At 56.8% G+C, this 25,764-nt stretch overlaps 1 protein-coding gene across 1 annotated transcript; it reads left to right on the top strand.

Moving 5' to 3' along the window:
- Positions 1 to 200: 200 nt before the first annotated feature.
- MMP17 (matrix metallopeptidase 17) lies at positions 201 to 24,611 on the top strand. Its single transcript, XM_019978053.2, has 10 exons — positions 201 to 337; positions 12,212 to 12,344; positions 13,155 to 13,284; positions 13,975 to 14,258; positions 15,030 to 15,206; positions 16,728 to 16,827; positions 19,065 to 19,147; positions 19,245 to 19,397; positions 22,384 to 22,641; positions 23,647 to 24,611. Exons 2-10 carry the CDS (start codon positions 12,305 to 12,307, stop codon positions 23,958 to 23,960), a joined length of 1,539 nt encoding a protein of 512 aa, XP_019833612.2. The 5' UTR covers positions 201 to 337; positions 12,212 to 12,304; the 3' UTR covers positions 23,961 to 24,611.
- Positions 24,612 to 25,764: the final 1,153 nt, after the last annotated feature.

Below are 25,764 nucleotides of genomic sequence, written 5' to 3'. Positions count from 1 at the left end.
GCGCCGGCGGCAGTCATTAGCATATATTAGCATGTCCCGCCCCGCCGCTGGGAGGCGGCGCTGGGCTCAGTCGGGCCGGGAGCCGGGAGCCCGGAGCCCGGAGCCGGGAGCCGGGAGCCGGGCGCGGGCGCGGGCGCTGGGCGCACGGGCGCGGGGGGACTGCCACCGCTGTGCCACCCGCCCTTTGAGCGCGATGCGGCGCCGCGCCGCCCGGGGACCCGGCCCGCCGTTTCCCCGGGCCGGGGTCCCGCCGCTGCCGCTGCTGCTGCTCGCGCTGGCCGCCTGTGGGGGCTGCGCCGCGCCCGCGCCCCACACGGAGGACCTCAGCCTAGGAGTGGTGAGTGTGCGGCCGGGAGGCGGGCTCCCGCGGCCCGGGGAGACCCCATCAGGGCGCCTTGGCGCCTACGGGAACCCGGACGCCCTGGACCCATTTCCTGGGCGGGAAAGCTGAGGCTGGGTCGTAGGCTGAGTGTCTAACGCGGATCTGGGAGAGGCGCGCTGGATCCCTCCTAGGCTGCGTGCGCTGGGAGCCCGCCGCAGTCGCAGGAACCCGCGGAGGTTGGCGGCTTACCTGGCCGGAGCCCTGTTCCCGACTACGTGCAGCCCCAAAGAGGCCCCTGAGGCGGATGGGACAGCAGTCGCAGCCGCCCGGAGCTGGGCGTCCCGCGTGCGTTCCCAGTGGGAGTGGCGGGGGTGGGAGGTGCGCACCCACAACGGAGAAAAGGACGGAGCTGCGGAGTGTGGGCGCCCCGCAAAGCTGGTGGTTTCGAGTTTGCTCCGTTGAGGATGTTGAGGAACAAGGGAACCGACCCCCCAACCCTCCACTAGGCATGGATCTTAGCCCTATTTCCTGTTCCCTTCTACCCCCAGGACGGCCAGCCTTGCCTTGCCACCCTTGTCACCGTCCTGGACCTGATGAGGTGCCCCCCTCCAATTCGCAGGCTCGGATGTAGCCCCACCACCTTATCCTGCGCTTCCCCCCACCCAGTATCAGCTGTGTCCCACTGGATTGGAAACCATACCGAGGGGCTGCGCAGTGGCCTCGTCCCACATCCCCTCCCCCGTTCAGTCCGCCAGGCTTGGAGCCTCCTCCTTGGGACTTGGAAGATTTAGATCACACTTTATGGGTCTCCACCCCCAAGCCCGGGGAGGCCGGGCGTGGGCACATGGGGGCCGATGGATTAAGCAGATTCCTTCTGAGGCTTCCGCCCTGCAGTTGCCCTCACTTGGGCTCCCTGCCTCTGCACCTGGCCCTCGGCAGTCTCTTAGAAGGGTGCTGGCAGGGCTCCTCTCCCAGGCTATTAGCATTCTCGAGCTCTAGGTGGATTTCAGGCCAGTGCAAGCATTTGGGGGGCATCCACAGCCCTGGTTGGCAGGACTTGGCCACAGGTTCTGGGTGAGGAACAGTCTCTGGCCACTCCCACCCAGCTGCCCCAGCCCCCCTGCAGCCATCTGGGAGGGCACAGCCACAGTCCGTGACCCCAGAGCCTCTTACTCCCAGCCAAACTGCTCTGAAATTCAGGTGCCTTTACCCCTTTGCTCTGGGGCTTGGGGTGTCCTGAATCCCCTCTTGGGGTGCAGGCTCTGAGGGCATCAAACCTCTAGGTCTGGGCTGGGTGGCAGTAGAACCAGGCTCTCACCTTCCAGCTTTGAGGGTTACTGGGGATCAGGCCCCCACTATCAGGACATGGAGCTCCTGGCCCAGTCGAGTTCATTTATCAGACCCAGTGCTGTTGTGAAGTTTCTCGATGCCCACCCAGAGGGAGCGGGTCAGGTACATTCCTCCCGGTTTGCACCTCCATGCCTCCTCCTCTGTCTGCTCCTCTGGCTTCCCCGGCACCAGGAGGTCCCCCGGCCCCACACCCTGTGGGAGGCACTAGGCAGGGGATGTGGCCCCTCAGTCTGGAGCCCCAGAGACTGCAGGGCCTTGGCATCCGACCCATCTGATAAAGAGCAGAGGTTGCTGCCCCTACCGGGAGAGACCCCCACCAGGGGAAGGCCAGGTCTCTTCCAGGCTGGTGTGGGAGAAACCTTCCTGCATCCTGCCCCCAATTTGCGAGCAGAGGGCGGTCTCTGGTGGTCTTCTGGGGAATGACACCTCAGTGCATCAGACCCAGAGGTGCAGGAAGACCAGCAGGGATTTGCAAGGAGGAGGGGGGAACTCCTTTCTACCCACCCTCTACAGACCGCCCCCGGGGGCCCACTGACTCTGGATATTCAGGTCTAGGGCTGCCAGTGAGGAGAAGGGCCCCTTTGTAAGTGTGACCCAGCTTCTGCCAGACAGAGCCGTGCCCAGCGGGTCTCTCAAGCGCTGGCTGCCCCCGGGAGGGGCTCCCTGGCCCAGCCACCGCCGGAGCATCAGAGGAAAACAAAGCACCGGATTGAGGCCCGCTGCGTGGGCCCAACAGCAGGCTTTCAGGCCGCGGTGGAGCAGGACAAAAGAGCCCCAAGCCCTCCTGGGGTTGTCGGCTGAGCCGCAAGTCCTTCTGGGCCCGTTTTCATTATTTTATTTCTGAGTAAGTAATATCCACGGCAAAATATTCAGGCCATATAGAAGGGTCCACAGGGGCGATCGTCTCCCTCATTCCCTAAGCATTCTTCCAGAGGTTGTCTGGGCGCATAGAAGGGCATGGGGCCTCAGCCCCTTATTTCTATGGATGACAACCTGCTGTCCACTGCTGTGTGCCCTGCTGTTTTCACTTCCCAGTCTGTCTTGGGTAACTGTCGGTATTGGAACACATTTATCTGCCTGGTTCTTTCTGTCCACCCATCGCATTTCACTACATGGATGTGACTGACATCTGTTAGCCAGACCCCGGCCCGGACGTGCCGGCTGTTCCTAATATTTCACCATAGTCAGGAGCGGCCAGAACGCTCAGTTACTGCAGCGTGAGTATGTGAGGGGCTCAGCCCTGCGGGAGCCTGATGACAAGCATGCACGGAACATGTCACAAGTTGACAGATTTGCCGACCAGTCCTCTAAAGTTTGGGCTTCCCTGGTGGCTCAGTGGTAAAGAATCTGACTGCCAATGCAGGAGACGCGGTTTTGATTCCTGGGTTGGGAAGATCCCCTGAAGAAGGAAATGACAACCCACTCCAGTATCCTTGCGTGGAAAATCTCATGGACAGAGGAGGAGCCTGGCAGGCTACAGTCCATGGGGTTGCAGAGTGAGACATGACTTAGCAACTGAGCACACACCTCTAAAGTTTGTTCTCGGGTTTCTATCTCAGCAACAAAGTCTATGAGCTCTCGTGCTTCACACCACACATGTCAGCAGTTCTTTTGGTTCTGACTATGGTTTGTGTCTGAGAACATGTAAGGGTGGCCAAGAATCAGCAGGGCCCTCCCCCAGTGGCCCAGGGGCTGGGCAGGGGCTGGAACACCTGTGAGCACCTGTCCCCTGCAGGGGTGCGGAGGGGGTGATGCCATCACCCTGGCCTCAGCCAGTGGCCTCTGGGTCCCTGCTTCTCAGTACCAGCACCCAGGCAAGCCTGTGGGCACTTGCTCAGAATCTGCCTCAGACCTGGTTTGGAGCCAGGAATATTTCTCTCGGTGCAGTCAGGGAACCCAACCCAAGGGGACAAGGGCAGTCTCCCTGAGCTGCAGGGAGAGAGCCTCAGCTCCCAGGTCTCCCGCCCACCCCTCCAGAGCTTGAATTTAAATGTGAAGGTCTTAGGACCCAGCTGGTCCCCTCCCTGACCCCCCCTCACCATTCCCACCCTGCAGGCATGTTGTCAACAAGTGAGTTCATTTCCCGGACACTCATTGCCCTGGGCATCTGAATGACTGAGAAGTCTTTGTGGCACTTTCATAGGGGCCCATGTGGTGTGGGCACAACCACGCTGGACGCCTGTGGTCTGAGCCCTGGGAGTGTGGACTCTGACTAAACAGGCCGGTGACCAGCCTGGCCACTGAGGAAATGTCATTGCTCTTTCAAGAGCTCTGGAACTAGCCTCTGGGCGAGGGTCTCAGGCTGCTGCCTACCAGTCTGGGGGGAAATCTGTGCTGGGCCTCAGTCTCCTTATCTGTAAAATGGGGCCATGAGAACAGAACAGTTGGGATATTACCTGACTGATGCCCCTGAATCGCTCACAACAGCATCTTGTGGGAAGTAAACTGCCTTCACACACTGAAGGGGAGTGTGGAAATGGGGGGAAGGCTGGGGAGCAGTTAGGGGCTCACTGGGGTGCTCGCCAACGCAGTGCCTTCCTGAGGGTTTCCGAGGGTGCTCTGAGTGCACCACGTGGTTTTTGCCTCTTGGTTAACAGTGGCTCAGAGCTTCCAGTGACACACTCCAGGTGAAGAGTCTGTGCTGTGCACGTGAAGGGTGACAGACACATCTGTCACACACTAGCTCACAGCCCTCTGGGTCCCTTCCAGACACCATACTGCTTTCATGAGGGAAGGACTGTGGTCTGGGCAGGATGCCAACCCCACTTCCCCTCCTTACCTGGCCTACTCGTCCACTTCTCCACCCTCTCTTCTCTCTGTACCCCAGTCCCACCAGCTCCTTTCTGTTTCCTGAACTTCCCACACTGGTTCCAACCACGGGGCCTTTGCACTGGCTGTTCCCACTGCCGTGAATTTTTATCTTGGCTCATCACCTAGCCAGCTCCTCACCTTTCAGGGCTCTGCCCAACGCCACCCCACCAATCACCCGTTTAAGGAGCCCCTCCACGCTGTCTTACTTCTATTAGCACAGGGTGCCTGGAAATAGGCCCTGAAGCCCAGGAGCCTGGGTTCCCTTCCCAGCTCTGTCCTGTGCTGTGTGACTGTGAGCAAGTGTCCTGACCTCTCTGCCCCTCAGTTTCCTCATCTGTAAAATGGGCATAATAATAGCCCCTATTCCAATCCCAAAGAAAGGCAATGCCAAAGAATGCTCAAACTACCACACAATTGCACTCATCTCACACACTAGTAAAGTAATGCTCAAAATTCTCCAAGCCAGGCTTCAGCAATATGTGAACCGTGAACTTCCTGATGTTCAAGCTGGTTTTAGAAAAGGCAGAGGAACCAGAGATCAAATTGCCAACATCCGCTGGATCATAGAAAAAGCAAGAGAGTTCCAGAAAAACATCTATTTCTGCTTTATTGACTATGCCAAAGCCTTTGACTGTGTGGATCACAAGAAACTGTGGAAAATTCTGAAAGAGATGGGAATACCAGACCACCTGATCTGCCTCTTGAGAAATTTGTATATAGGTCAGAAAGCAACAGTTAGAACTGGACATAGAACAACAGACTGGTTCCAAATAGGAAAAGGAGTTCGTTCGTCAAAGCTGTATATTGTCACCCTGTTTATTTAACTTATATGCAGAGTACATCATGAGAAACGCTGGGCTGGAAGAAGCACAAGCTGGAATCAAGATTGCTGGGAGAAATATCAATAACCTCAGATATGCAGATGACACCACCCTTATGGCAGAAAGTGAAGAGGAACTCAAAAGCCTCTTGATGAAAGTGAAAGTGGAGAGTGAAAAAGTTGGCTTAAAGCTCAACATTCAGAAAACGAAGATCATGGCATCCGGTCCCACCACTTCATGGGAAATAGATGGGGAAACAGTGGAAACAGTGTCAGACTTTATTTTTCTGGGCTCCAAAATCACTACAGATGGTGACTGCAGCCATGAAATTAAAAGACGCTTACTCCTTGGAAGGAAAGTTATGACCAACCTAGATAGCATATTCAAAAGCAGAGACATTACTTTGCCCACAAAGGTCCATCTAGTCAAGGCTATGGTTTTTCCAGTGGTCATGTATGGATGGGAGAGTTGGACTGTGAAGAAAGCTGAGCGCCGAAGAATTGATGCTTTTGAACTGTGGTGTTGGAGAAGACTCTTGAGAGTCCCTTGGACTGCAAGGAGATCCAACCAGTCCATTCTGAAGGAGATCAGCCCTGGGATTTCTTTGGAAAGAATGATGCTGAAGCTGAAACTCCAGTACTTTGGCCACCTCATACGAAGAGTTGACTCATTGGAAAAGACTCTGATGCTGGGAGGGATTGGGGGCGGGAGGAGAAGGGGACGACAGAGGATGAGATGGCTGGATGGCATCACTGACTCAATGGACGTGAGTCTCAGTGAACTCCGGGAGTTGGTGATGGACAGGGAGGCCTGGCGTGCTGCAATTCATGGGGTCGCAAAGAGTTGGACACAACTGAGAGACTGATCTGATCTGATAAGATCATTGCAGCAGTTCTTTATTTATTGAGCACCTGCTGTGTGCTAAACGTGAATTGACCCCCACGGACCGCACACCCATGTCCTCACAGTTTCCCCCTACAGCTGCTGTGAACATAACTCAATAATCATTGCTCATTAGGATCACTTATCATAGTTATCACCGTGACACCTATTTTTCACATGTTTAGTGTTGGTCTTTCCTACGAGACTGTCCCTCCTGGGTGGACGGCAGGGTGGGATCTCCCCAGGTCTTCACCATCCCCCCAACATCTGGCACAGGGAGCCCTCAATGAGGGTGTCCAATGGATGGATGGACTGTCCAACGGGGGCCTGGGAGCATCCCCATGGGGAAGATGCTGGGATGAGGGATCATCCCAACCATAAGCAGCCCCCGGAGGAATTCTCACCCTGCTGGGGGGCCCCCAGGTCCTTTCTCTCTGGGTCTTTATCGGCTGGACATCCAAGGGGGTCACACACAGACTCAAGCCAGAGCCACACCATGTGACCAAGGGCCATTTCCGCAGCTGCACCTAGGTGGGTGGTGTGTGGGTGGCAGATGAGTGGGTGAAGGTCAGAGGTGGAAGCACTCAGTGGGTGCTGAGGGTCTGTTATTATTTGGGTCTGGGGGTGGGTGCTCTAAAGCCGCTGCCCGCCCACCTCCATTGTCCCTGATGCTGTGGTGGTGTCTGCACTGCCCTGGCCTCTGTTTCCTCGTCGGTGCCCTGAGACCAATGACACCCACTCTGCATACCCCCATGAGGCTGGCGGACTCCAGTCAGTGACAGAGCATGAAGTGGGTGCCGGACAGTTCAGCCGTCTGGCCCCATGGTCCCCACTGGCCCCAGGCCCCTCACAGCCCATCGGACGGGTGTCCTGGGGTCAGCTCGCTTCACTCCCATCCTGGTCCCACTGCTGTCACACAGGGCAAACCCTTCTGCACCTCCATTTCCCCACCTGAAAATGGGGCAACAGTGGCCAGGCCAGGGCTGGGGGAGGACCTAAGGAGGCACTGCACACAGTAAGCGCCTCTTGTTTACTGGCACCGTCCACACACATTACAGCAAGGCCTTCCCTCACCCTCCATTCCAGCCATCCATGGCAGGTTGGTTTACCCAGTTCCCTGGGAGCTGGCGCTAGGGCCATGGGTTGAAGGCTGACCCACTGGGCGGAGGGACTGTCAGGACATAAACACGAGGCCTCTTTGTGGGGGCGATGGCCCACTTGCCTGTGACTCTGATGAGGTCAGGAGGGAGTTTTGTGGTGTGTGTGTTAAAACATCGTTAGTGATAAACAATACAGAGAAAAATAAAACCAAGCAGGCGGGGGCTAGGGGGTTGGGAAAGCCATGGGAAGCATGGTAGGTGACTTCGTCTGGTTTGTAGGAGGGGCCAACACCCCACCCCTGCCAGTGCCTTGAGTAGAGCACTGACATCTCTGGGCCTCAGTTTCCCCATCTGCAGTAATGGCTCAGCTCACAGGGGCCCTGGCAGGGAGGAGGAAGAGAGCACGTCCTTGGCTGTTAGGGATTACCCACGATGAAGCGGCCCCTGCAAGTTTGGGGATCCCCCTCCCACCCCTCCCCCCTCCTCTTGGCCTTCTGGAAAGTTCACCCTCTGCCCACACAGCCTGGTTGCCCTGGAGACACGGTCGCCATGGTGACAGAGGGAGGACCAGTGGGTGAGCACAGGAAGGGGCTGGCCCAGGCGACCCATAGGCTCTGTAGGTATTAGGGGGCAAGGGGCGGGACTGGAGACAGCTGGGTGGACAGGAGGTCTGGGCCCCCACCCCAGGGGCTGATGTTCCACGGGCACTACCGTGGAAGGGGCAGGAAGAGGGGCTGCAGTGGCTCCAGGGGAGGCCTAGGCAGGGCGTTTGGCAGCCTTTGCCCTGTGCAGGGACCTCAGCTCTGAGGTTAAGTTCTCAGCCTGTTTCCCCTCTGATGTTCCAGCCTGTACTAACTACCAGGAAAAAAAAATTAAACCCCAGCCATTCGGGAATTTTTGTCTCCCCTGAAGATTGGGATGAGCTGGCAAGTTGAGAGGGAGAGAGACAGAGAAAGGAGTTTTTAGACATCCCCTCCCTCCCTGGGCTCCAGAGCTGTTCCTTTCCAGCAGCGATGGGGGCTTCTTGTGTGGACACGTGTCTGCACTGAACAGGGGAGAACAGGATGGCTCAGGGCTGAGCTGGGGTCCCCATGGGCTCTTCAGGACCAGCAGCCTCCCCCTAAACCCACCAGAGGTTTGCCTTGTTGTCACACATCTCCTGAGGATTTCACCCCCAATGCCCCCCACCCCCTCCAATGGCCCCCACCACCCGCCAACCCCCTTGAGCTGAGAGTTGTTCCCAGCCCCCATTCCAGCTGCTGCTGCTGCTAAGTCACTTCAGTCATGTCCCACTCTGTGCGACCCCATAGATGGCAGCCCACCAGGCTCCCCCGTCCCTGGGATTCTCCAGGCAAGAATACTGGAGTGGGTTGCCATTTCCTTCTCCAATGCATGAAAGTGAAAAGTGAAAGTGAAGTCGCTCAGTCGTGTCTGACTCTTCGAGACCCCATGGACTCCAGCCTACAGGCTCCTCTGCCCATGGGATTTTCCAGGCAAGAGTACTGGAGTGGGGTGCCATTGCCTTCTCCGCCTATTCCAGCTAGTCCAGGAATTAATGCAGAAGCCCACCAGCTCTGTGCGGGCCAAGGGGAGGAGGTGAGGTGAGGTGAGGTGAGGTGAGGTGAGGGTGTGAAGAGAGGGGACAGCCTTTGTGATGGGGGAGTGGCCGCACTGGGGGCAGGTGGGCCAGCTGAGCCCAAGCCTGTGGGCAGGGGGAGGGGAAGGGTGGGGACCGCTCCCTCCCACCAGCCCCCCAGATCCCATCAGCATGCTCTCATGCTCTTGCAGCCAGCAGGGGCCACAAATGGCAGTGCTCCGGAGTCTGGGCAGGTACCAGCAGCTGCTGATCATGGCCAGAGCAGTGCCTGTCCAAGGGCAGCACGTGCCCCGGTCCTGCCCTTGGTCTGCAAGTGGGCACAGAGCCCGGCACTCAGACCCCCAGCTAAAACCTCCTGCTTTGCAACGTTCTCAAATATTCCCAAACCACCTGAAGTACTCTTGAGGCCTAAAGTCCAAAAATGTGCATGGCCTCCCAGCGAGGCTCGCAAGACCAGAGGAAGCCACTCCTTTGTAACCCTCATGGAGCCCTGGGAGGGCTGGGAGCAGGGGGCTGCTTGGATCAGACACCCAGCTGTTATCCCAACCTATAGTGTAACAGTTGGGAGGTGGGTGGTCCTCCCAGGGTGTCTCAGCCCCAGCCTGCCCAAAGCAACTGGCCTGGGTGGGGAAAGGCTCTCACCTGAATAAATCATTACCTGGTAGGGGAAATGGGGCCAGCATCCTCACCTAGCATCATGTACTATCTAAGGAAACTCTGGAGGACTTCCTGGAGGAGGCAGCCTCGCGGTGCTGAACGGCCCCCAGCTCTTTAGCTCAGGCCTGCAGTGTTATCAAAGAGCTGCAAAATGTGTGTGTGTTTTCTGACTTTGAGAAGGAAAATGGCAGAATCAAGATTTTTAAATATCTTTAAAAAAATTGTCCCCAAAAATGTGTAGCCACAAATACACATCTGTCTTTTTTTATTATTTTTATTGGAGTAGAGTTGATTTGGGCTTCCCAGATGGTACTAGTGGTAAAGAACCTGGCTGCCAATACAGGAGATGTAAGAGAGGCAGGTTCGATCCCTGGGTTGGGAAGATCTCCTCGAGGAGGGCATGGCAACCCACTCCAGTATTCTTGCCTAGAGAATCCCATAGATGGAGGAGCCTGGCGAGGCTACAGTCCATAGGGTCGCACAGAGTTGGACACAACTGAAGCAACTTAGCATGCACACATGCCCATAGTTGATTTACAGTGTTGTGTTATTTTCTGTTGTATAGGTATGTGAATAAAAATACACATCTGAAACATGAAATGCTCTCTTGGGCATTTCCAGGGCCCAGTGATTAGCCATGAGACTTGCTCAGTAAATCTTGTTGATAAATGATGGGATACATTTTTTAAATAATTTTATTATTTATTTATTTATTTTTGGCTGTGCTGGGTCTTCGTTGCTGTGCGAGCTTTCCTCTAGGAGTGTTGAGCAGGGGCTTCTCTCTAGTTGCCGTGCATGGGCTTCTCATCGCGGTGCCATCTCTTGCTGCAGAGCTGGGGCTCTGGGGTGCATGGGCCTCGGTGCTTGTGCCATGTGGGCTCAGTAGTTGTGGCACACAGGCTTCATTGCTCCACAGCATGTGGGATCCTCCCAGATCAGGGATAAAACCCGAGTCTGCTGCGTTGGCAGGAAAGCCCCTGGGTTGCATTTTAATGTGTTTGAAGTGATATGAAGGGAGGTCCTCCCAAAAGACGGGTCCTCGGGGGTGCGGAGGCACCAGCACCACAGAGGGCAGAGCCCAGAGTGGAGATAGAGCCTTTCCGCCTACTCGTCTGAGCACAGGATGTCACTCAGGTGTGTCCACTGGGAGCAGCCTGTGGTTGCTGTTCACTGTTCTGCTCGACAACCTAATAGGGGCTCCCAGACCTGAGAGGGGCCTCCTGTATCCCCCAGTTGGGCACATTCTTGGAGGCCCCCAGAAGTTAGGGAGGAAGTCAAGGAACAGAGAGAACCCCAGCAAGGACTCAGTGTTTCCTAGAAAGCAGGGGTGGGGAGTGACGGGGGAATCCGGCTGGTTCTCTGCAGGTGTATGCAAATTATATGCAAATAATTGAGGGCACTCCTGGTCAGTTGAGGCTCCTAGGCATTCCCAGAGTATGGACCCCCTCCCACTAAGCACCTGCCAGGCCCCTGGAGGTGGGGGGGGGGGGCATAAATCCCCGAGGCAAGGAGTCGATAGGCAGGAGCTATATACTCACCAGCTTCCTGGAGGCCCTGTAGGTGGTGTAAATGAATAGAGCAGAAAAAGAAAAAGGAGACCTGAGAGTCAGTACCTCTCTTGAAGCCTGGTCTGGAAGGGAGTGGAGCTCAGAGAATCGCCAGAACCCTGCCTTCCAGCCACACATGGGTCTTCCCCAGACTGGCTGGTGAGCCTGCCCCCTGGCACTGCGTCCACGTGGCTGGGTGCTTTTCAAGGGGTTGTCACCCAGCTTAGGAAGTGGGCGCCTGCACCATTTGCCTTTGAAGAAACAGCAGCCCCCCAGGGGGTCCCCATGGATGGCATCAGTGCCTCCCTGTCCCCCCAGATGGTAAAGGTGACTGGGCCAGGGAAGGGGGTTCTATGTGTGTCCGTGGCATAAAGGGTTGCCCCTGTTCCTGCTTCCTGCTTCCTGCTTGGCTCAGGGGTTCCCCCCGGGGCACTTTGCAGAGTGTCCCCTGACAACCAGCACCACACGTCCTTTACATGGAGGGTGCCTGTGTCAGGTGCTGACCTAAGGGTTTCCACGTTCTAACTCATCCTCACTTCCACAGGTGAGGAAACGGCCTAGAGAGAGCACTGACTTGCCTCAGTTGCACAGTGAGGAGGGGGCTAGGTAGGATTTGAACCCAGGCAGCCTAGCCCTTAACTTCTGTGCATCCACAGCACATGACCAGATTCTTAAAACCAGTTTCTGAGCCCATTGCCCTTCTCAGTGTGGGTTTCAGAGCTTAGGTCCTGAACTGCTGCCTCACTGCCAGCTCAAGGCCTGAATTTGGCACTCATGATGTTAAATAACCTTTTAAAAATTTCAATTTTGTAAGTGTCCCTTGGGCATTTTGCTGTCTCAGGAGGAGGGAGGTGGGGCAGGCTGCCATGAACAGTTGTATAGGTTGGGCACTGCTGAAGCCCATCCCATCTAAGGGGCATCAAGTTTATCAAGACACTTCTGCAGCCTTCTGTAAAGAAATTTAAGGAAAGAGCAAGAGACACCCTGTGGGCTAGTGGGCAGGGGCTAGAGTGTTGAGCTGAGCTGGGAAAGGCCTGCCCCTTACAGCAATGGGGCCCCGGGCCATGGCTCTTCAGGTGGCTGAATCCCCATCTCCCACCCCTCACTCTGCTCTCTGCCCGCAGGAGTGGCTGAGCAGGTTTGGCTACCTGCCCCCAGCAGACCCCGAAACGGGACAGCTGCAGACACCAGAGGAGCTGTCCAAGGCCATCGTGGCCATGCAGCAGTTCGGAGGCCTGGAGGCTACTGGCGTCCTAGGTCAGTCCTCGGGGTTCAGTGGGAGATGGGTGCCAACCTGGCTTCTCCCAAGTACCCCTGCAGCCTACCTTGCTGTCCTGGGACAGGGGGGAGGATTCTTGCTGCCTGGGGGTCCTCCATCATCCCCCTCCCCTCCCCATCATCATCCCCAGTGTGTGCATGGCAGTGGGTGAGTGTGCCAGCTGCGCTCAGACCCCATTTCCACACTTACAGCGGATCTCAAACTCCATGCCATGGGCCAGGCAGACCAGGTGTGGGAGTCAGTTCTGGCCACCCAGGCCCAATTAAGCCTTGCCCCATCAGGGATGGGGGGCAGCCCTGTGCTGTCAAAACTCCCCACTTTCCAAGGGAAACCATAAATCTGGGATGTGTATGCAATGCTCCACTTTTTACATTTTGACAACAAATTCCAATTTTGTAAAGACTCTCAGTAGGGCTGGCTGATCGAAACATGTCTATCCCCAGGCACATGTGTCACACACAGAGCCATTGGGCTGTGTGTCCTGTGAGAGGCAGGAAGCGTTGGCAATGGTCCCAGTTGGGGTTGTGCCCCCTCTGATTGCTTGGGGCCCCTGCCATACATTAGTAAATGCTTGGGCAGCCCCCACCCTGTCTGTGGACACACTCCTGGCAGTGGGGCCTGATGCAGCTGGAGACCCAGGCCTCGTCCCCCCAGACCTTGGGCAGGGAGCTAAGGGGACCAGACTGGGGCTTGGAGCCCGTTCTCAGGGAGCTGCTGGGAATGCCCGGTTGGGGGTGAGTGTGCATGGGGCCAGACTCCTGACCTCTGCCTGCCCGCCCACCCCGCAGATGAGGCCACCCTGGCGCTGATGAAAACCCCTCGATGTTCCCTCCCTGACCTCCCGGCCGTGGCCCTGGCTCGAAGGAGACGCCAGGCTCCAGCCCTGACCAAGTGGAACAAGAGGAACCTGTCATGGAGGTGGGCAGGGCTTTCCTGGGGTCTGGGTGTCATGAGGGCAGCCAAAATGAACACTTGCAAACCAAGGCTGAAGAGACAGGATTTTGTCCTCTTGCTTCTGGAGATCAGAAGCCCGAGATCCAGGGGTGGCAGGGTGGTCCCTTGGAGGGGCTATGAGGGAGAGTCCGGCCTGGCCTCTATCCAGATGCTGCAGGCAGCTCTGGGTCCATGGCTCCAATCCCTGCTTCTGTCTCCACACGGCCTCCTTTGATGTCTGTGTCCCCTTTTGTCCCTTATAAGGACACTCACTGGATACAGAAAGTGAAGGTGTTAGTCACTCAGTCGTGTCCGACTCTTTGCAACCCCACGGACTGTAGCTCACCATGCTCCTCTGTCCATGGGATTCTCCAGGCAAGAATACTGGAGTGGGTTGCCATGCCCTTCTCCAGGAGTTCTTCCTAATCCAGGGATTGAACCCAGGTCTCCCATATTGCAGGCAGATTCTTTACCGTCTGAGCCACCGGGCTGCCCTAATCCTGGATGACCTCATCTCCATCCTTGCCCCGATGACATCTGCAAATCCCATTTCCAAATCAGGTCCCCGGTGCCCCACTCGAGGCAGAATGTTCCCAGGAGTGCACTGCAGCCTGGGCGGGGGCGCTGGGCCTGTCCCTGCGGCCTGACCCCGGGCTCTGACCCCGCCCACCCCAGGGTCCGCACGTTCCCGCGGGATTCGCCCCTGGGCCGCGACACAGTGCGGGCGCTCATGCACTACGCACTCAAAGTCTGGAGCGACATCACGCCCCTGAACTTCCACGAGGTGGCCGGCAGCGCCGCTGACATCCAGATCGACTTCTCCACGGCCGACCACAACGACCGCTACCCCTTCGACGGCCCGGGCGGCACGGTGGCCCACGCCTTCTTCCCGGGCGACCACCACACCGCAGGGGACACCCACTTCGACGACGATGAGGCTTGGACATTCCGCTCCTCAGGTGTGTCCAGGGCAGACCCAGAGACCCTGCATCACCCCCCGACCCCCAATTGACCCATGATGGTGTAGGGAGTCACACCAGTGCCCCAGCACTGGAAACCTCATGGCCTCCCCCGAGCCAGGCCCCACCCCCAGCCTAAAGCTGTGGGCACCTGTCCAACTCAGGAGGACAGTGCTGTGGTCCTCGTCCAGGCTGATCTCACCAGCCGTCTCTGGCACGGGCAGCCTGCCTGGCCAACCCTGGCTGGGATGTGACTCTGTGAGCCCAGCTTGTCCTCATCCTGGTCTCCACTTCCAAGATGGAGTGGGAACTTGCAAGGCCTTGGCAGGCCTGGGCACATCACCACTTCTGCTAAGTCCCACTGGCCAAAGAAGTTGCAGGCCCCCAGGTTCAAGGTGGGAGGAGGATCAGAGCCAAGTGGCACAGGGCATGACTACAGACAGGGGAGGTAGGGACCCTTGAGAGGGTGGTCTCTATGTCAGGCTGAGGAGCCCATACCAGCTGGAGGAACCAGCAGGGATCCTATGGAAGCTATGAGTGGCACACATGGGGTGGAGAGACCAAGAGACGTCAGGGCCTGAGACGCCCCTGAAGATCCCATCGAGCCTCCTAAGAACCTGAGTGACTCCACAGAACCCCTCTGTCCAGGACTGGGGCCTTCTCCACAACCATCCTGGCGGGCCCATCACATCCCACCCCACAAGTCCCGTCCTGGTGGCCCAGCAGGAGCTAGAAGCCCCTCCCCTGACTCACTGGCTCCTGTGTCCCCAGATGCCCACGGCATGGACCTGTTTGCGGTGGCTGTCCACGAGTTTGGCCACGCCATCGGGCTGAGCCACGTGGCAGCCACGCGCTCCATCATGCAGCCGTACTACCAGGGCCCAGTGGGTGACCCGCTGCGCTACGGGCTCCCCTATGAGGACAGGGTGCGCGTCTGGCAGCTGTACGGTGAGCCCTCCCCTCGAGAGCCAGCATGGGTCACCGGGGGATGGGGACAGCAATGCTGGGGACCCCCAGAGCCCGGAACCCCATGGAGGAGGGCTGGTTCTATCTTCGCTATGTGCCCAGCATCCAGGACCTGCACATACTGGCTGCCCCTCAGTATGTGTGGAATGAATAAACAGGTGATTCTGTCACCAGGGGCTTTTCACAGAGCTTGTCTCAGACCCCCCCCTGGGCAAGATCCCACGTTCAACCCCCAGGGGGTTTCAGGTTGTGACAGCTGACATTGACAGTGACCCAGGGCCCCCGCAAAGCACTTACATGTACTAAGTCATCCAGTCTTTACAAGCTGTGGAGTCCATACTGCACCCCTACTTAGAGATGGGAGAGCTGAGCCAGGACTGGCCCAGAGCCAGGGGTCACCTCAGGAAATGTGGCAGAAGGAAGCCCGTCCTGGGAGCTGACAGGAGCCTGGGTGGGGCAGTGATGGGCCCTCCCCCACCTCCCCGTCTTCACACTGGGCCCCTCACCCCACCACAGCGGCCAGAGCAGTTCCCTTAAAGCCTGGGGCGGAGCCTCTCACCTGGGTGGGGGTGGTCAGCCTCGCTTTATGCCCCGTTGCAGCCCCTCCCCTCCACCCAGGCCCCTGCCCTGCTTCACTGCTGCCTTTGACGTCTGTGGACTTTTTTTCCTTGAATTTATTTATTTTTTAATTGCAGGATAATTGCTTTGCGATAACTGGTTTCATTTCTGCCATACGTCAACATGAATTAGCCATAGGTGCACCTCTGTCCCCTCCCTCTTGAACCTCCCTCCCTAACTGTAGTAAAATTTACCATTTTTACCACTCTAGAGCAAAGTATTCAGTGACATTTGGCACATTAACAGTGTTGTTCAAGCATCATTTCTATCCACCTCTAGAACTTTTTCATCCTCCCACCCCCCTCCTGCCCCCGCCTCCCCCATTAGCAGTCTCTGCCCAGCCCCTGGCAAATACTCAGCTCCTTTCTGTCTCCATGGATTTGCCTCTCTGGACAGTTCACATAAATGGAATCCTGCAATGAGTGGCCTTTTGTGTCTGGCTGCTTTCACTCAGCATGTGTTTTCAAGGGTCATCCCCGTCATAGCATGCATCAGTAATTCCCTCCTTTTTACGGCTGAATAATTTTATTTATCCATTCTTCCGCTGATGGACATTGGGGTTGTTTCCACCTTTTGGCCATGATGAATAATGTTGCTATGCACATTCATGTGCATTTTGTTTAAATACTTGTTTTCTGAAACACTTGTTTTAAGTCATCAAGGCACCCATGCCTTCTGCTCATGCATCTTGATGCTCAGGCTTGGGTGGGGGGGTGGGCATCACCCCTGTCCTGCTCACCACCACACTCCGGTTCCTGACTCAGTGCAGGCGCAATGCCTGCCCACCCGGTGGCCTCGATTCCATCCTGGCAGCTCCAGAAACGGTGGTGGGGTCTACAGGGAGGCGGGCATGCCAGGTTCAATGCAACCTCCTTGTTTCCACAGGCGTGCGGGAGTCGGTGTCCCCCACGGCTCAGCCGGACACCCCAGAGTCTGAGGAGCCACCCCTCCTGCCAGAGCCCCCTGACAATCGATCCAGCACCCCGTAAGCCATGGGCCCCTGTCTCCACTCTGCAGCCAGCACCACTCCCAGCAGTGGCTTAGAGTCCTGAGCTCCAGGGTCATCTGGGCCTGCTGAACTCTGAGAAATGGTTTCTTTTCTTATGGACAGAACTGGAAGTGTTACAGGAAGGGGGACCCCTTCCAGAGCCCAAAAGTGGGCTCGTGTCTAACACCTGGAAATGAACTGTCTGAGGAGACACACATGCTGCAAAGCAAGAGACTTTATTGGGAAGGGGAGCCTGGGCAGAGAACAGAAGGGCCAGGGAACCCAGGAGAATTCCTCTGCCGTGTGGCTCCCAGTCTCGGGTTTTATGGTCACGGGGTTAGTTTCCAGGTTGTCTTTGGGCAATCATTCGGACTCAGAGGCCTTGCATTGCTCAGCCGTAATGGACGCAGTGAGAAGGGTCTTGGGAGGCGGTAGGACACATGGTGTCACCTTCTGACCTTTTCCAAACTCTTCCAGTTGGTGGTGGCTCATTAGTTCCGTGTTCCTTACCGGGACCTCCTATCATAAACTAACTCACACACATGGTTACTGTGGTGCCTGGCCCGGGTGGGCAGTTTCAGTCAGTGTGCCTCCCCTAACAGAAGGGACAACTAGCCGCCCAGCCCAGAACTGTGCAGAGGCATTACTTTCAAACCCACGATTCCCTCTCCCCCTTTGTCACAGTCATCTATGGCTGTGTAACAAACAGCCCTGCCTTGTGGCATCAAACCACCACCATGTCGGTAGGCTCATGGATTCTGTGGGTCAGGAATTTGGACAGGGCACAGGGTGCTGGTTAGCTCCACAGTGTTGGGAGCATCTACTGGGGACTAGAATCCTCTGGGGGCATCTTGACTGTGGTCTGGTGCCTGGGCTGGGCTGACTCAGCTGGGCACTCCTCTGTGGCCTGTGCTGGAGGCTGGACTCCTACAGTGGGTGTCCCAAGGGAGCGTCTGGAGGGCTGGCAGTGCCAGAGGCCAGGCGACAGCTGCCTGTCGTTTAAGGCCCAGCCTCGGATTCGTCTCGCTCAGTAGTAAAAGCAGCAGCCAGAGCCCACCTACGCTCACCCCCACCCCAACCCCACCCCGATGGAACAAATGCCACCGAATCTGGAGGGGCCATCCTCATCCACCCCCCACCTCCACCCTCACAGCCTCTCTGCCCACTTCACGCTCACACGAAACACACAAACAGAATATGTATTTAGGCTTCCGTGGTTCGTTTTGGTTTTCTAAGAGTGGAATGTTTTTACGCTTTTCTCACTCAGCTGTCCGTGGTGAATTTCCACTGAGATCAACAGCTGTTGCTTTATCTTGTGTTGTTATTGTTCTTCATTGCACTTACTTATTGAATAAGTAGCACTTGTCAGTGCACACGGCTCCAGAGGCACAAAAAGTACCCGCGGTGAAAAGTTAGTCCTCACCGCTGATGGACAAGCCCTCTCCCCAGGACACGTAATTGTGGATGTGCGTGTCCTTCCAGAGAGATTCTACACGCGTCTAAGAAAGTTAAGCATGTAGACATACACATGTGAACCCAGTGGGACGCTCGAGTGCTGGTCTGCACCACGCCTCTGGCCCCAGGGCCCGTGGAGGCCTCTGTGTCTGTGAAGACACCTGATTCTCTGAGCTTGAGCCACATGATGGTGTGCATGTGCCTGTTTTATTTTTTATTTTTTTATTTTCTTGGCCACACTGCACGGCGTGTGGGATCTTAGTTCCCCAGCCACAGATTGAACCCGGAGCCCTTGCAGTTAGGAAGCACGGATTCCTAACCACTGGACTGCCAGAGAAGTCCCCTGCCCTGCCCTGTTTTTTAAGTTCCTGATCTTTTATCCTCACAAATGATGTTGCTGTGAGTGCTGTCAGTGGGCTGAGCTGCAGACTCAGAATTGGAGGACCCAGCAAGTATGCTCAGCGTTTCCATAGAAAGCGCCCGGCTGCTTCCCGATGCTTCTCTGGCAGCATTGAAGATGCCTGCTGTGCTCCCTGACGCTCGCTCACCCAGTGATCCATCTTCGCCACCTGAAGGGCCAGAATAAGACTTGTTTACACCCACTTTTCTCTCTTGACTAAACTACTGCAGTCGGTGAGCCTGCAGGCGGTGATGCGGGATGAGGGGGTCCTTGGAAGAGGCTCATCCTGGTGGCCTTGTGCAGCCTAGCTCCCCAGGGTGGCTCAGCTCAGAGTGGGGCTGCCTCCCTGCCCTGCCCTGCCCTCTCTCTCTGCCCCCAGGCCCAGGAAGGACATGCCCCACAGATGCAGTGCCCACTTTGACGCAGTGGCCCAGATCCGCGGCGAGGCCTTCTTCTTCAAAGGTAACCCTCGTGGGGTCCAGTGGCCGGTGGACGGAAGACCGGGTCCACCCTGGGCCCCAGACCGGCCACCTGCAGCCCCACCCCCTGTGTCCCCCAGGCAAGTACTTCTGGCGGCTGACCCGGGACCGCCACCTGGTGTCGCTGCAGCCGGCACAGGTGCACCGTTTCTGGCGGGGCCTGCCGCTGCACCTGGACAGCGTGGACGCCGTGTACGAGCGCACCAGTGACCACAAGATCGTCTTCTTCAAAGGTGGGCGGGCCCCTACCCGGGTGCCTGCCAGGCATCGCTGACCGGGGGACCGCAGCCCTCACTCTCTAGGACCCCCAAGCTTGCATCTGCCCAGGAGCACTGGTCCTGTGAATCTAGAGCTCAGGGCAGAGAGCAGCTCATTATTTTGTGCACTCAGCCAATTTGTATTTATTGAGCACCTGCTGTGTGCCCTGCACTGAGGTAGGCACTGCAGGCATGCAGTGAGCGAAACAAAGATATATCCCTGCCCTCATTCTGGGGAGTGGGGGGACACAGTAAGCGCCCACAAGCAATAAGGAAGTTAATTTCAGAAGACCTGAGGGAACAGCATTCCAGGCAGAAGGAACTGCCAGTGCAAAAGCCCTGAGGCAGAAACAGTCTTGCTGATTCAAAGACCTTAGAAGAGAGTGGTGAGCCTGGAGCAGAGTGAAGGATGAAGATTCAGGGGAGGTGATGCAGGTCAGGGTGACACCCGAGGAGCCGTGGGTGTCAGGCTGGATTTCTTCTAAGTGCAGAGAGGAAACTGAGGACCTCCCTGCCCAGGCCCAGCTCCCTAGTCTCAGTTTAGGGTGACAGGTCCACTGGAGGAGGGGCATCACTTCACCCTCTAACACCCCCTCTCCTGGGCTGGGCTGGGGAGGCACAGTTTCTGTTCCTGGGGAGCATGCTGTCTTTGGGGGGTGAAGGCAGGGTGCCTGCCTGCAGCAGGAGACCAAACCCTGCCAATTCTGTGGGCTCTTCAGGGCTCTGAGCCTTCCTCCATCTCATATGCATGGCTGTGCGCACATACAGGTGTGTTTTGGGGATCTGTAGCTCCCCAGAGTGAAGGCATCCTGCTGCCCTGATCAAGCCTCTTCAGCCTGGCCTCCCTTGAATGGGGCCCGAGTTCACCTGCTTCACACCCACCCTGGCGCCACCACCACCCCCAACAGTGGAATCACTGTCTCCCAACCTGGATGCCTAAGGCAAGCTACAGTCATGGTGGTGGGACCTGCCTGGCATCTTCTAAATAATTTGGATTATTTCTCAGCATTTAAAACTCAGGAGGTCCCCGTGAGAAACCATAGCTCTGTCCTAAAACGTAAGACAGTGTGGGCGCTTGGGGCCTGTGCATTTGCCTGGCAGAGTCAGCTGCAGCAGGTCAGGCTGCCCTGTCCAGGTCACCCACGCCAGGCGCCCACTTGGAGGAAAAACTCACAGCCCTTTTCATTGTTTGTATGGGGCCCTTTCTGCAGCTGGGCCATCCTTTCCTTCAGTGGTTTTCAGTCTCTGACAGAGGATTTTTTAGAAATTATTTTTAATTGTGGTTAAAAAAGAAAAATAATGTAAAATTTACTATCTTAACCACTTTTAAATGTACAGTTCAGGAGCATTAAATACATTCACCCTATGTCCAACTGTCACCACCATCCATCTCTACAGCTTCTTCATCTTGCAAAGCTAGCTGAAACTCTGTCCCCCGTAAACACTATCTCCCCATCTCCCTCTCCCAGCCCCTGGCACCCACCACCTGACTTTCTGTCTCCATGGATTTGATCACTCTAGGGACCTCACACAGTGGAACCATACGAGATTTGCCCTTCTGTGATCAGCTCATTTCACTGAGCATAAGGTCCTCCAAGGTTTCCAAAAATCACACCATTTTTGGAAAGTTGTACGAACAGATTTGAAGTTCTTGGTGATTTCTCCAAGGTTCATCCATGTTGTAGCATGTGTCAGAAACGCCCTTCTTTTTTTTTAAGGCTGAGTAAAATTACATTGTCCTGAAGGAGGAAATGGCAACCCACTCCAGTATTCTTGCCTGGGAAATCCCATGGACAGAGGAGCCTGCTGGGCTCCAGTCCGTGGGGTCACAGAGTCGGACAGGACCGAGCGTGTACACGACACAGTGAATGTTCCGTTGTATGGATGGACCATGTCTTGTTTATCACCTGTTGATGGACACTGGGTTGTTCTCACCTCTTAGCTATTGTGAACAACCATGAGTGTACAGACAGCTCTTGGAGAACCTGCTTTCAGCTCCTTTGTGTGTCTTTCCAGGGGTGGGGTTACTGGATCCGGTACTAATTCCATGTTTAATTCTTTGAGGAACTGCCAGGCTTTCCCACAGCAGCTGCACCATTTTACATTCCCACCAGCAGTGCCCAGTTTCCCCACATCCTCAGCTACTCTTGTTATTTTCTAGGTGTGGAGGGGGGAGGTTGATAATGGCCGCGCTAGTGAGTACGAGGCGGTATCTCATGTTTTGACGTGCATGTCCCTGGTGATTAGTGATGTCAGAGGCACATTTTCTCCTGTGCTGCTTACTGACCATCTGATTATCTTCTTTAGAGAACTGTTTATTCCAGGCCTTTATCCGGCCAAGGATGTTTTTATGTTTTGCTTTTTTTTTTTTTTTCCAACTGTTTTCTAAATAACTGGGCTAATTTTTGCTAAACCTGAGTGGGGGTAGGGGGACATGACAACACCTACTCAAACGTATTTCTCACATTTCCACCCTTCTGTGGCAGAATAGCTAAGGATGTTTCTAGAGCTCAAAGCCCAGGATATACCCAACAAGCATCTTAATCACACCATTTTTGGAAAGTTGTACAAACAGATTTGAAGTTCTTGGTGATTTCTCTGCTTCTGTGTAGTCAGACAAGGCTGCACCCAACCAGGTCCAGTTGGGCCTTGACCCAGTGCCCTTCCTGCCCATGAACATACTCACCCACCTCACCGCAGAACTGAAGGAGACCCCGCAGACCAAAATGGCTTCTCCGGGTGGGGGTGGGGACCCCCATCTGTGATGTGGCTGCCTTATCAGACCCCACATCCTCTGGCTGCTGCAGGTGTGGGACCCCAGCCCGGCTCACAGCAGGTGCTCGGTGAATCTCAGGGGCGCGTGCACATTGGGGTGTCCGCCCGCGGGAGGAGCAAGGGCTGGGGCCCCCGCCTGGAGGGCTGGGCGAGCCCCGGCCCACGGCTCTTTCTCTCACCCCCTCAGGAGACAGATACTGGGTGTTTAAGGACAATAACGTAGAGGAAGGATACCCGCGGCCTGTCTCGGACTTCGGCCTCCCGTCGGGCGGCGTCGATGCCGCCTTCTCCTGGGCCCACAATGACAAGACTTATTTCTTTAAGGACCAGCTGTACTGGCGCTATGATGAGCACACACGCCGCATGGACCCCGGCCACCCGGCCCAGAGCCCCCCGTGGAGGGGCGTCCCCAGCACGCTCGACGACGCCATGCGCTGGTCCGACGGTGAGCCGGGCAAGGGCGAATCCCTGGCAGCCTCAGCCTCCCCACTTTGGGAGTGGGGATGCAGGGGTGCGCCTGCCCCGCCTCCTTGGCCACAGACCTCCCCAGGACCCCCCTGGCCTACTCCTCTGGCGCTTGTTCACCTCTCCCCTCATCCCTTCCTTGCCCCCGTCACTCTTCCAGCCGTAGCATCCTCACCTCTTGCTGCCACACAGACACGCAAGCACGCAGGCACACACCCCAAGGCCTTTGCACCTGCGGTGCTTCCTCCTGGAACACTTTTTCCCCTCATACCCACGCGGCTCCTCCCCCACCCACCTCAGTCCTTCTCGCAAACGTCCTTGCAGCGCCCCCTGCCTGCAGTGAGAAGTACACCACCTTCCTACAAGGGCAGTTAGTTCAGTCGTTGAGTCGTGTCAGACTCTGCAACCCCATGGACTGCAGCACGCCAGACCTCCCTGCCCATCGCCAACTCCCGGAGTTTACTCAGACTCATGTCCATTGAGCCGGTGATGCCATCCAACCATATAATCCTCTGTCGTACCCTTTTCCTCCTGCCTTCAATCTTTTCCCAGAATCAGGGTCTTTTCTAATGAATTAGATCTTCACATCAGGTGGCCAAAGTATTGGAGTTTCAGCTTCAGCATAAGTCCTACAAGGGCAGCTTGTGTTCTATTTTCAAAGCAATGTCCCCAGCATCTAGAAGAGTCTGGCACATACTAGCCTCTCAGTAAATATCCAGTAGGGGAAGAAGGAAAAAAAAAAAAAAAGGGTTACTTCATTCATGCCCCTGCCTCCAGGCGGCTCCGTGAGCTTTCCCAGACCCCTTAAGGTTCTGAATGCCCACCGATGAGCTAGCTGAGAGAAAGACTCTTGACTCTCACCTAAGACATTTTGCATCTTCTCTACTGGCCCCACAGCTCTCCGCTCCCGGTCCTCCGGCTGTCTAGCCTGAATCCCGCGTGCTGCAGCAGCTGGAGCTCAGGTGCCCGTTCTCTTCTCCCCTAGGTGCCGCCTACTTCTTCCGCGGCAAGGAGTACTGGAAGGTGCTGGACGGCGAGCTGGAGGTGGCGCCGGGGTACCCGCAGTCCACCGCCCGGGACTGGCTGGTCTGCAGAGACCTTCCCGCCGACCCCGAGGGCATGGATGGAGAGGCCGGGGCCCACGCGCGGCCAGGACAGCGCGACCATAGTCGCTCGGAGGACGCCTACGAAGTCTGCTCCTGCACCTCCCTCGCCGCCCCTGCCCCGCGGGCCGTGGGCCCACTGCTGGCCGTGCTGCTAAGCTTCCTGTGGACATCGGCAAAGGCCCTGACGCTGTGACATTCGGTGCTGGCCTTCTGGCCAGGGCCCGGAGCTACGAAGTGCAAGGACTGGTGCCCGCCCCTCCAGCACGCTAGGCAAGTGTGGCAGCAGAGCGGACCCCGCCTCGCGGGTGGGGACGGGCGCCCCCTATTCCCGGGCCGAGGTCACCGGCTGCAGCCTCCCTAGCTCTGGCAGAGACCAGCAGAGGGCGCTGCTCCTCGGGCTGTGGATGCGGGGGTAGCGCCCGCCTGGCCTTGACTATGGGCTGTGAGCTGGGAAGACTTCGCCACGGCCCTGATAGGGGCCGGAGCTGTCTTTTCAGCCTGTGAGTGACGGCATCTCACGGAAATTAACAGAAGATTAATATCTCACGGAGATTGACAGGAATGGGCAGGGGTGGGGGTGTTACATCAGGCCTCGGGGCCCTCGGCTCTCCAGGCCCTGGAAAGGGCAGCCCAGGAGTTCCACCGGCACCCCCTCCCCATCACCGGACCGCACTGCCGCCCCTGGTGCTTCCGCCCACCCTTGGGGCTTCCTCTCCTGGTCCCTGTGGGCCTGCTGGTTGCCTTGATGAAGGCAGCCTCGCCACACACAGGTGCGTCCCCAAGCTGGGGCCGTGGTGGTCTTGTGACGCATTTCAAACAAACACGACCTCTTCCTGCTTGGTAATGGCTCAGACTTGGCTCCCTGATGCGCCCAGGTGGGTGGAGAGTGGGCAGCCTCTGGGTTTGGAAGGACTCTTGCAGCCCTGACCGCAGACCACCAGCACTACTGGAGTGGGGTGGGAGGGGCCTCCAGAAATGCCTGTGTAGTGGTCACCAACACCTTCCTGCCCAGTACCTCCTTGACTCCTCCATGACCATCCCAGGTTGTTACACCCATTTCACAGATGGAAAAGTTGAGGCCCGGTTCAGGGACATGCACCTCCTGCCAGCAGGCAGGGGTCAGGCTGGGTCAGGTCTCAGAACCTGAGGTTCTGGCACGTTGGCCCGGCCCTCCCTGATGGATTTAGTGCCTACTTGCACGTGCAAGTACTGCTGTCAGTACGGGACGTGCAGAACGAGACAGGTTCTTGGGTGAGGCACCTGGGATGCCATATGCCACCCTGTGTACCCCGGGACGTGGCCCAACAGGAAGTGTGGGTTGGTGGCTTGGCTGGCCAATCCAGGGACTCTGCTCCATCCCATTGCTCCTCTGCCCCATAGCTCCTTATCCAGGATGGCAGCCGCGAGTCCCACCCAGAGAGGCAGAGAGTGCGAGCTGTACCCTTCGCCCTGCAGGGGACCTTTCCCTGAAGCCCTGGCTGCCTGCCTGCTCTCACTGGCAGGGAGTGACTTTTCCTGGGGGTGCATAGCTGTGGGAGCAGGATGTTCTTTGCCCATCCCTGCAGCAGCCATAGATGCCCCAGCGTAGAGCACTTGGCCTGAGAACCTCTGGTCTAGACGAATCACTAACATCTCTTCCCTGGGACTAGGGAGAGGCAAACACCTCTGGCAAAAACGGGGTTGGTCGGGAAGAGGATAAGTAGGTGGGGGTGAGCATCAGGGCGTAAGATAGCCTGAAGAGACCCTGCAGGGACTGCTTTAGAGCAGGTATCTCCAGGCCGGGCGCCCAGCTGGAAGCATAGAAATCACCTAGAACCAGCAGAAACACAGATTCTCCAGCCTGCCTTTACCTGCTGATCAGAAGGCTGGGGGGCAGGGCTGGCCATGTGTTACCCTACCCCCATTCTCTAAGTGTGAAGCACAGGCAAGTTTGTGAACCGCTGCTTTCCAGGAGGCTCCAGAAAGGCCTCCCAGAGGAGGGGGATGAGCAGAAACCA

Source organism: Bos indicus, chromosome 17, assembly GCF_029378745.1.
Source record: "Bos indicus isolate NIAB-ARS_2022 breed Sahiwal x Tharparkar chromosome 17, NIAB-ARS_B.indTharparkar_mat_pri_1.0, whole genome shotgun sequence".
Classification (NCBI taxonomy): Eukaryota; Metazoa; Chordata; class Mammalia; order Artiodactyla; family Bovidae; genus Bos; species Bos indicus.
This window is presented reverse-complemented; position numbering and strand designations above follow the sequence as displayed.

Bases quoted from the DNA above. Each gene is read 5' to 3' on its own strand.
- MMP17 (XM_019978053.2), top strand. From the start codon at position 12,305: ATGCAGCAGTTCGGAGGCCTGGAGGCTACTGGCGTCCTAG. The intron at 14,259-15,029 runs GTGTGTCCAGGG...CTGTGTCCCCAG, and splicing joins TTGGACATTCCGCTCCTCAG to ATGCCCACGGCATGGACCTG. The intron at 22,642-23,646 runs GTGAGCCGGGCA...CTTCTCCCCTAG, and splicing joins CGCCATGCGCTGGTCCGACG to GTGCCGCCTACTTCTTCCGC.